Raw genomic sequence first — 11,609 nt, 5'->3', positions numbered from 1 at the left:
CTCTCGTGATATTGCTTAAATATAACTCCATGGAATGTACAGATTAAGTTTACACTTTAATGTGATGCCCCACCGGATGTTCTCCACAAATAAGCACCATCCGTGAAAAAAAAAATGACTTACTTGACTTTAGTAATGGGAAATAGCACCATATTCGTGGCACATACTGTATCGGTTTTTCAATGTCGGTGGAAAAATCGTTACCGATGCCGACTAACATTACAATTTATGGCAAATATCGTCTGATAATATCAGTGGGTCGATAATATCGCCCAACACTGCTCACATGATATGACATACCAGGTAAATCTAATGACAGCTCACAATCTGTGTATAGGAAACATTCTTTTTTCACATTATCTTTTAATAGTAATAAAGTCAATTCTCTGCAGTCCAAAAGATAAAATTAAAGTTTCAGTAGCAATTTAAGTTGTAGAAAACAGGATAAATTACCATTGCTGTCACTTCGCTCAGGCTTCAGGTTGTAATTGATGTGATTTTTACAGAAAGGTAAATAAAAAAAAGGAACAGAATTATTTGCGTCGCTGCAGACCTGCTTCACGAGGCTTCAGGCTGATAGACGAGAACAGATGGAAAACTTTTATCAAAGCGAGGCCCACAAAACTGTGATTGTCTGATCTAAGGGCCACATTACCATCATTTATGCCTGCATTTAGAATAATGACCAACCTGAGCATTAATACAGGAAACAACAAAGTGTTTGTGTGTTTTATATACTATTCATTTATATGGGAAGTTTATCAGTATTTATAACTTCATACTTTGAATTATTTGGAACATTAAATCTTCTGTTGTTTTTCACTTTTACTGTTTTTATGCAAATTTAACTGCTTTGTTTTACAAATTCTTCCCTTTTCTTAGTTATTTTTATTATCTCAGACTTCTTGTCATCTTTTTAATAAATTACTTCTTTGTGCATTAGTCTCAACTTTTTTTTAACCTTTTGTCAAATCTTGTAAAGCACTTTGGACTACAATTGAAGTTGTTTAAAAGATACTGAATAAAGTTTTAATGATAAATATTTTACTAGCGATTTGCATAGTTTCTTGTCCTTTTGTGTATTGTTTTCTTTTTGTGTATTTAAGTTGTTTTGAACATTTCTCTAATATTTTGTACTTTTCTTTTGTGTAATATTTTTATGTTTTCAGTGTTATTTTGTGTTTATTTTAGAGAGCCAAACAAGCAAAGTCCAAGGGCCGAATGTGGCCCTTGGACTTTACTTAGCAAAAACTAGATCAAGCTAAAACAAATGGCATGAAAATGATTTTTTTTTTCTTCTCCCTCCTCAAAACTTTATTTCTCAGTAACAATCTGAGCAGGTAAATGCTGTCAGTACAAAAAAAACAAACGCACACAAGGAACATTGGCTGGTTTCGTTCTAACTGTGAAGGTTTTAGAGTATTTGGTTGAACTTTAATTAGCAGACGCACACATTTGTGAAGAATATCTCAAAAGGAGGTGGAAAGATGACCAGAGAGCGCTCGGTTTATTTCTCTTCACACCCACACAAACACACACAGACACACACACACACTCAAGTGGAAGAGGCAGACAAATGCTTCAGAAAGGCACAACGCTTTAGAAAGCGCATTGAGCATCAATTTAACACAAAGACACACATGTTAAACACGCTGGTCGCAACATTGGCAAGAGAGATAAGGAAAGAGTTCAATGTAACAGCACAAACACTCAATGAGTTAGTTGCATCATGTCCAGTTGTGTGGCAGCGACACGGCGCTGACACTGGAGTATAAAAAAAGCTTCAGCGTGGGCAATTGTTACAGCAGGTTAAGTGCAAAATGAAGTCAGAAGAAAGGAAAGTGGGTCAATCATCAAATGGCACTGAATTAGATTGGTGACGGAGAAGATTCTCTGTCCGTTTCAATGTTTCACTTCACATTTACATTGAGTGTTATCCAGAGAGGCCATAGCAGAGGTTATAGCAGAGGTCATTAGAGCAAGTTTCTGTTGCCGAAGATGTTTTTTGGGTCCACGTAGTCTTTGACAGACTGGAGCATCCCCACGCCCACCTCGGAGACCGTCTCTCTCATCCACTCCTTCCGAAGTTTCCCCACTGAATGACAGAAGAGAGAAATAAATAAATAAGCAAAGCGAGGAAGACGAGCGAGGGGGAGAAATAGAGGAATCGGCACGGCTGATTGCTCAGCAGGCTGCTGGGAGCCAATCAATCTTGTGAGAGTGAGTGAATAAACAGAGGGTGATAAATGCTTTTATTCAGGGAGGAGAAATGTTTTGCATGGCATGATTTATGGAGCTCAGCAGACTATCAAACTCATTAGGCCCCGTGTGTTCCCAGAGGAGGGGCCGGCTGGCAGGCCGTCCCCGGCTGCCTCGCTCACACGGCACCACTCCCCTCCGATTCCCTCCCTCTGTGGTCACTGGGGCGGGTTTCTCTGTCCAGACGACCTGCCACGAGGCCCATGTCCTGCTGTGTTCCAACACTGCCAACCAGAGAGCACCTCACAATGACCCCAAAATGGGCTCTGTGCTGACTCCCTCCACCCTGCAACTCCAACCTCAACGTAAAGAGCGAGAGGAACGCCATGAAGCTGTGGTTCACCTCCGTCTACAGAGAAGCCAAAGCTCTGGGATAGTGAACGTGAGGGAAAGCACACACTGGGGTGACTTTTATTTCAAACCAATTCTTCTTAAAACTTAAACCTTTTTCAAACTAGTTTAACAAAACGACGACACACATGGTTGCTACCAGAAGCACCGTAATGCCTGTAATAAGAAGTGCATTATATTTGAGCAGGGTTCTCACCAGCAATTTTTCACAGCGTAGGGGGATTGCAAGGTGCGCGAGCGAGTGCCAAAAGAGTGTTGTTGGAGGGTCAGGGGGCATCCCGAAATGTATAATCCTCTGACGGGCACATTTTGTGAATTAAAGCAAACATGTTTAATCTTTGTTACTGTCTTACTTTAAAGTTAAAATGTATTTGTTGAAATGGTGAAGGGTCATGATGAATGTAGTTGGAGAGTTACTCACTTTATATCAGTCCTCTACAAAATAAATACTTAAATGTATAACAACTAAAGGGATAAGACCTGACCCCCCAACATACATTAACTGGACTGAGAAAGTATTGGAAATTTATCATATGGAACGCATAACACACCCTGAGACTACAGAAATAAAAATTCATGAAAAGATGGAACCCTGCCATTACCATATTGCTTCCAAGCTAAAGTTACTACATACTCATACATATGCACGCACACGCAAATCCCCTCCCTGATTCTTGCCTCTTCTTGTTATTTATCTAGACTTTAATACATATTTTTTCCCTATGAGAGTTAAGTCATACCTGCCCTGTTTTTATTTATTTATCTATTTTATTTTATTATTGGACACACATAGATACAGCTGTAAACAAAAAAGTAAAATTGAAGAAGTGTGAATGTTATTGTATAAATTGTTGAATTTGAAATAAAAACTAAGTTAAAAAAAAAAATACTCACTGACGTATTCTTTTTTATCGTCATTTTGTGTAATTTTTTCTCATTTTGTGTGTTTTTGAAGTAATTTAGTGTATTTTCCTTCAGTTTTTTTTTAATTTATTCTTTATGTTATGAGCCAATTAATGTAATTAATTAGAGACATTTTTTATCTAATCATTTTGGTGTATTTATAATTTTTTGTTATGGTGCCGTTGTGTGTTTTTGGAGTCATTTTGTGTATTTATTTTGTCTAGTGTATATTTCTGTAACTTTGTATGTGTTTTGTTTTGTCATTTTGGGCCGCTCAAAATTAGAGCAAGGGCCGCATGTGGCCCCGGGGCCGCAAGTTGCCCATGTCTGGTGTAAGGTCTATCTTTGGTTAAAATGTTGTTAATCTGTTTGGTACTTTTGACATAATCCGGTTTACAAACAAAAAACCAATACCAGTGAAAAGATGACCTCCTTGGCAGAGGTAATAATGTGGCTAAGTGTCAGAGAAAAAACAATAAATGTTGGTGCATGTTCTCTGTATTTACAAAGAAACCATGTTTTACACTTTGATTAAGTTAAAACATATTGAGGACAAAAAAAGTTCTCAAACAAAAGCAAAAGATTTGGGCTACAATGCTCCAGTTTGTGTCCTGTCTACTTTAACTGTAAAATAGTCTCTATAACGCAAACTAATGGCAAGAATGATCATTGGAAACCAACCAGTAAAATAATCCAGTAAACCTATATGTGTGATACAGTAGTGAAGCCAGTAGCTACAAACAGGTGCTGCTCACTGAGCAAACACTGACACCTTCAGGGTTATCAGCACAGATTAGATAGAAGCCTGAATGTAGCACAGTGCATGATGGGAGTGTTCACACGGCTCTGACTCCACACAGGGAGCGAGGCCGAACCTCCACCTCCATGTTATCTGCATCCAGCCAGGAGCCCAGATGGGGATCAGCGGTGGGGCGAGAGCGGCCCCGTCTCCTGACAGAGCAGGGCACACTGCGGGGTCACAGGGGACCAACCTCCAGATGGAGACAGAAGAGCCAATCTGCTGCTGCCCCGTAACTAAGACAGAAAGTGTAGCCTCTCACCATCACCCCCATCCACCTCCTCCTTCCTCTGTCCCACCTCCATCCCTCCCTCCTCTCAGGAAAGGAGAGAAAACAGAAGGTGCTGGGACTGCATCATTGCCTCCATCACTGTGATAATTTACACATCTATCTTGTCATACGCTCTCTTTTTTGTTTGCTATTGCAATCAATCTCACTGGGCTTAGTGAGTGCAGCTGAGACATGCAGAGTAGTGCAGGTGATCATTTCAAATATGCCTTTTTAGAGCGAACTTTGTGTTGTGGGGAGGAGCCTGGGGAAGTTAGGGAGTCTCTGAATCAGGTCAGCGTTTAGATCTGGTGTGGGCGACACTGGGCATGTACAGAGAAAGTGAGACTCGTTGCTCCAACAGTGCACTTCTCACTCTCCTCGTGTCTCGCTGACAAATGGGGGTCAGAGCGTGACAGATGGAATCAGGCAGCAGCAGCAGCACTGTGGTGTGCTGTGTGATACGGCCGAGCCCAAGTATTGGCTGAGACGCGACGGCGCAGGGCTGACGGATGGATGACTCCTCAGGTGATGGATGCTCAACAACATCTCACCGCTGCGACACTGGTGACCCAGTTAAAAAGGACACGTCTCCCCAGTTTCCTGGCTTTCAGGATCCAGTGACAACTAACTGGGAAGAAACTTCCTGAAGTGACTGGGAGCAAACACCTGATGATGTCCTGCCTGAATCCCTTCCAACGTCCCACGCAGCTGAACACTGACCTGCTGTAAACACAGGGCCACAAAAATGTATATTTCCCGCGGTGGCCTCCCACCTCTCCATCCTTGACTACATCTGTTTTGTTTGATACACAAAACCCACAGAAACTAGCTTCATTTGTCAAGTGCTGATTGTGGGCAGACAAACCGGTCTGTCTGCGCCCAGATAGCGAGACCCAGTGTTATTAATCACAATTACAGAGTGGGCCCCACACACGGGAGCCGCATCAATATCTCCTCCTCACCCTCCTCCTCCTCCCCCGTACCTCCCGTGTGGCTCGGGGGTGGCCTGGCCGCTGTTTGGAGGTCAGCGTACAGCCGGCGATAACGGCCGCATCGTTTCACCCGGGCCCCGCCGCCTTCTTTTTATTAGCAATCTTTTAATTTTGAACCCATCCGAGCCTTCAGGAAAAATTGTGATTTAATATTGCAGCTGATTCACTGCATACTGTTTTTGACAGGTGTGATAAATAGCCTGAAGTGATGTATGAAAACAGCGAGGCGGATGGCAATATAGATAAGGCAGCCATTTCAGTTAGCCCTGATGGGCTCCTCAGAGTTGTTTCGTCGCCCTCCCGTGCTCATGTTTCTTTTGGTCACCGCTGAAATAAATAAATAAATAGCCGAGTCAGACTCATTCATCTGGGCCAATTCTAGATGTGTGAGGGAAGCAAATCAAATGCACATTTACAATAAAGCAGCCATCGGTTTGGGAGAGGCTGTCAGGCTGCTGTTGTTGTTTTTGTGTAAAATTCACTAAAGTACTTCAATGTTGTCTGGCTCGATTTTTGAGTTTCCAGGTTTCAGTACCTCCATGGTGATGTGACAAGCTCCCTCCATTGGCGAGGATCTCCTCTCTCGCTGCATGCTGGGAAACAGAAACAGACAGAAATGTTGGAATAAGCTTCCATCAGAGCTTCTTGGTATAAACAATGTAACAACCTTTTTAAGAGAGGCTAAAGAATGGCACTCGCCTCTGATTGTATGTATGTTTATTCACAAACTATTTTTACTGTATGATTTACTTGTAAGACTGAGTGGAATTGTAACTGGAAAGTTTTATTGCATCTGTTAGTGAACTTAAAATTATATTTATAATGATCTTTATTTTATTTTTAACTGGTAGAATGGACATAACTTTACTCAAGGACTACAGATGGAAATTAGCTTTTAAGCTACTGTCTGTTAGAAACATCTCTGATTTTATAACTTAATATCTTAGTACGCTGTCCTAATAATTGAATTAGAAAAACAAACAACAACAACATCTTTTCTTCACTATGAATTGAATTCGAAATTTAAGTGGAAACAAACAAAAACTACAAAGAAGCACATTTTCTCCATGTTTCCCTCTCACATCCAACACGAGTGTTAAAAAACCACAATTGGAATTTGGAACTGATAAACTGATTCATACATCCAACATTTTGTTTGGTTTCCAGTATATTGTGACCCAGTACAATCCCATTACAAACTGTCCTTACCTCCACTTGTTCATACACATGAACTGGATCGCTAAGTCCTCTGTAGTTAAAGGCAAAGTAAAAGTAGACACAGGCACCAGCGTCATACGTCTGAGTGACCCTGCACAAACAAACAAAACAAGCTCAAGTCCCTCCTTCAAACATTCCACAGAGCACTCTGCTGTCTCTGCTTTTCTACAATAAATGCATTTCTTTTCCTAAGTAAATTGAAGACAAAATGAAGTGGGATGAATTTTTGACCCTCTGACCTCCATTTCTTTCATGGTTACTTGAAGGCACCGTCACCTTTAATATCACAACATTATGTGCTGTGAAATGAAACACCTGGGCTGCACTAGCAGAAAGTACAAGGACGTCTAAAGTGACATTGTGAGAAATGTTGCAGCTTGAGATGAACCACATTCTAAATTAAAATGTGTTTTGTAAATGGTTCTATTTGTTTAGAATAAGAAGCGCCTCCTGCTCGCTGCAGCCTGGCTTCCTGCAGAGGAGCAAAGTGCAGCGCCCGTGTTCATTTGACATGGCCCATCACCTGCAAACGCTGACTGTTGTGGAGGTTAAATGGACAAATCAATCATGTGACAGACCGCAGCCGGGAAATGAATGGCTGTAGCATAATCAGGGTGAGGCCTAATCTGTCCGCAATCTACGAGCAGCAGCCTGGTGCTCCTCAGCCAGGATACCGTCTGTCCGTCACATGGGGCGTCTGTAGGCTTTAGGATTAGACCCAGCGCCCAAACCAAGGACAATCTAAATCAATAAAGTAGCAATCTTTAGTGTATTATCATTTTTACTGCTACAGACCTGCTGACTGCAGTTGCATTATTGAAATATTTGGTTGTGTTGTAGCAGAAGTGTAAAACATGTCCCAGCAACAAAAACAAATTACACAATTTACTGATAAGAAAATAAATAAGTAAAGAAAGAAGCTTTTAAAATGAGTTAAAAATGATAAGATGTTGACTTAATGACAATAAGAGTTTGAATTTTTATATTTAGTGGGAATGCCTTAAATTAGAAGCAACTTTGATGAGATTTCACTGATTTTTAGGAGTGACAACAGCACTTCTGGGAGTTAAGGAGATTTCTAATCATTTGTTCTTAAAGCTGATATCTGGAGTTTCTGAGAAATCTATGTTTATGTATCATTCTTTTGAAATGCGAAAAAATACCCAACTAGTCTTTTACTATGGTCTACTGCCGGTGGTCATTCATATACATTAATGTATATAAGTCCTGCCTTCGTCCTATAGACCCCTATACAAATTGAAAATCGCGCCGCGATCGCCCAGCCAATAGGCTTTGACTTCCTGTAGCGGAGACTGTCAATCAAAGTGAATGCGCATGTGTAAACTGTGCACGGATACAAGAACGCACGTCACAACAGCAAACATGGAGGAGCACTACAAAACTTCAAAACTTCTACTAAAAAACAAAAGAAAAGTTCGGGTACAAAGCTTGTAGATAAACGTCTTCGTGACAACAGAACAACTTTTTAAAGGTGCATTTGGCGACATTTGTCATGGACAGGTAATAAACATGTTTTAATCAAACTACCAATAGTGTTTTATTAGTGAAAAACAATACTACACGTGTTGGTGTGTTAAACATTGTTGTTATGTTCTGCTATGCGCGTGCACAAAAGTAGAGGCGTGGTTTGTTGTAGATTGGAAGAGGCAGGGGAGCTGTTTAGGGAGGGACATCGATATGTTCGCTTTTGAATTTTCTCTCTTTTCATCCTCCCTCTGGATAATTGTCTAAAAAAGCCTAGCCTTTTTTCTTTCCTCCAGCGTTTCTTGAGTTAATGTTTAATTTGTGTCGATGCAGTTACCTGCATGAAGACAGTGGTGAAAACTGAACTCCTTTGTCTTTGCACTCTCGAACAACGCGAGCTTTTACGTTCCTGCAAACGTCCAACACCCTGAAAAGAAATAAAACAGGAAATGTAAAGTCAAATCTTTAAACCAATAACAACAACAGAAATGGTTAGTAAATGTTTTGGGATCTGGGCCTAAAGGATGACTGTGATAGGTCAAAGTAAAAAGCAAATAATTATGGGAAATGTTGCAAAGCAGAAAATAAACAATAGGCTGTGGACTGAGCAACATGACAGCCATTGTGGGAGAGATTCCCACTGGTGTGGAAATGGCCGCCAGTCCTGAGTCTGTGCAGCCGCGTGTGGAGGGTGGAGGATGGGGAGCCTGATGCGTAATGGGCCGGGCACACATGCTCGCCTCAGTGCCTGATCTCTTGGTCTTTCCCATCAGGCATGTTACACAACAAGGAGCTGCACATGCTTCCGTTTGGTGGAAACAAACAGAAGATGCAGATCTCACAGCAAGCGTGTCACAATAACACGTGCACAGTTACACCCGCCACAGCCAAGCCAGAGCGTGTGATGCAGAGTTTGTAGGTTGAGCTTCTATTGACGCAGTGGTTTATTGGGAGGAGAAGGCAGCCATGAAGGTGGGAGTCAAAGACAAGCAGCAGAAAGTCAGAAATAAAAGAAAAAAAGCAGGAGTGAGGATGACGACTGTGTGGGAGGAGGAAGAGGAAACATCTTGTGTCAATAGATTTACCTGTCCCACGGCACGGATGTTTCAAAAGACTCTGCAATAACATAGTAGTCCATTCCCAAGTCCTGGATGCAGAACAAAAGTTAAATTAGTCATCCTAAACCATACAATGCACACACATACACATCAGGACATACCCTTTCTTTGTTCTGGGATGTAAATTAAACCGCTACCTTAGAGCAGGGGTGTCAAACTCATTTTAGTTCAAGGGCCAAATACAGAGCAGTTTGATCTCCCACAGATTTTATGCGGGAAAATGAGAAATTTCAACATTATTGTGCCCTAGTTTACACTTGTACAAACACAAAAAATACAAAACACTGACAATATCCAAGCAATAATTGATAGATATCATTTTTGACCAATTTCTATTTAATAAAGAAAAATGTTATGGATTAATTTAAGGAAACATTTTGTAATGTTTTGAGTTTAACATTAAAAATTACTGCTATAATGCCATATAAGCACTGGGAAAACTATGAGCCCCTGTAAATAATGTTGAGTTTCATTTTCACAATGATTCATGTTTTCTCTGTGATTTTTACTTTCTCCTGCAGGCCAAATTATACGCTCCAAATCACGGATTTAGCCCCCAGGCCTCGAGTTTGATATGCGTGCCTTAGAGCAAAAACAGGTCGTTTGTTTAGCAGCCTCTGATATAATCAATTGGTTCGTTTAAAAAAAAAAAAAAAAAGGAAAAAAGGCTTTATCTGTACTGCATTTGATATGTTGATGGACTTTATAGATGATCAGCATGCAAATATATCTACAATGCATAAAATAATCAGTTACTTATTAACTTCATGTAAGCAAAGCAGCCTCTCATTTATTGAATGAATTGATGCGTTCTCTACTTTTGTTGCGTTTGCAGTCAAACGCTAAAAAACATCGACCACATCGAATCACAGAAGTCCTGAGGTCACACTGGTGCCCATCATCTCTGTTTGCAATCATATCAGCTGTCAAACGGCCCCGCCACCTGCCAATCACTGAGTAGAGAAAAAGCAGCGAGAGGAGTGACCCACCCGGAGGTAAGCGATGACGAAGGTCAACATGTAGCCCCTCTGTCCATTGTCCTCTCCTGCTGCAAGGCCCCTGGAAAGAGACAACAGGGTTAATGTTTAACAGATCTGTTCTTTGAGCTTTGTCGGCCGAGCCGCTTCTCCTCACAACGGCCGTCTTGGAGCTTGTCAATCCAACAATGGGCGGATCAATGCCGCCGTGCTTTGTGCATCGCCAACAGGTCAGACGCACATCTATCACCTGCGGTGGGTAATCACATTTTTATCCACCATCCAAACTAATCAGGCCGAGCTCATTAGAAAAATCGCTATATTGATTTTCATCCTTCTTCCTGTTTCGCCACACAACAGGAAAGCATTCCTCACCAAACTGCACCGAGCTAATCCATCACAGGCACTTGATCTGATGCCTGTGATTTGCTTTAAAAAAATAAAAATACAGAATGAATATATGGAACTCCACATGGGTAGAAATGCTTTAGTTCACCCAAGTGTCAATTCCTTTGCAAGATCAATTTGTTCAACCGAGCTAACAATAAATTATTTCATAACTGAAAAAGGAATTAAAAAAAAGATAAAGCAAAACTTCCAATAATTGATTAATAGCTTCTTTGGCGCTTTTTGCTTCGTAAGCTTAAGAATGTGTTCATGCGCCACACAAACAGCTGTTATCACTTCTAATGTTTATCATAAAAACACTGAACAGGTCTACTTTATAAGATCAATTTAGGAAAAAATAAAGTAGGCAAAAAGCAATGCTTCCTAATTAGAAAGCTAATCTTTAAAAGAGTAAAAACAAAGTAAAGTCATTAATACACATGCAAAAATAAATGTCAGTAATAAATCACACCACCTTTATATGTTAAGGTTTCACAGGCGTCTGCTTATCGCTTTGATGTTTCCATTGATATTTCCTTGGCCACAGGAGGCGACGGTTGCCACTCTGCTGTTTACGTAGACGCCATTAAGAAGAGAAGAAGAGCTCCGCGTGCATGTAAATAGAAGGAACTGTCGCCCCCTGTGGCCACAGATTTTTTCGGGTCATGGTTTTAATTTATCATCTCTCAATAAACAAGAGGTTTACATCGAATGTTTTAACTTTTACTGATTTTTAGAGCAATCCAAAGTAGCACAAGTTGTCATTTTGTTTGAAAAAGCTGCTAAATGATCCTAAATGCTTCACCTCCCATAGAACTCATTGGACTAAAATGGGCTAATCACGTCACC

The 11,609-nt window shown here is 40.8% G+C and overlaps 1 protein-coding gene across 2 annotated transcripts in view; it reads right to left on the bottom strand.

The window, feature by feature from the left end:
• Positions 1-1,490: 1,490 nt before the first annotated feature.
• agps (alkylglycerone phosphate synthase) overlaps positions 1,491-11,609 on the bottom strand; it is a 28,413-nt gene continuing 18,294 nt past the window's right edge. Inside the window, exons 15-20 of one of the 2 annotated variants that reach the window (XM_028436399.1) lie at positions 10,386-10,455; positions 9,364-9,425; positions 8,616-8,705; positions 6,785-6,884; positions 6,111-6,168; positions 1,491-2,095 (exon numbers count right to left, since the gene is read on the bottom strand). In XM_028436399.1, coding sequence (XP_028292200.1) covers positions 1,974-2,095; positions 6,111-6,168; positions 6,785-6,884; positions 8,616-8,705; positions 9,364-9,425; positions 10,386-10,455 — 502 coding nt within the window. In that variant the 3' untranslated portion in view covers positions 1,491-1,973. Of the gene's footprint in view, positions 2,096-5,416; positions 5,903-5,991; positions 6,169-6,784; positions 6,885-8,615; positions 8,706-9,363; positions 9,426-10,385; positions 10,456-11,609 lie in introns of those variants that run through there. The other variant, XR_003672663.1, reaches the window with a different exon arrangement.

The sequence above is a fragment of the Gouania willdenowi genome, chromosome 21 (genome assembly GCF_900634775.1).
Source record: "Gouania willdenowi chromosome 21, fGouWil2.1, whole genome shotgun sequence".
NCBI classification, from domain to species: domain Eukaryota; kingdom Metazoa; phylum Chordata; class Actinopteri; order Blenniiformes; family Gobiesocidae; genus Gouania; species Gouania willdenowi.
Note: the sequence above shows the minus strand (reverse complement) of the source record. Positions and strands in the feature narration are given on the sequence as shown.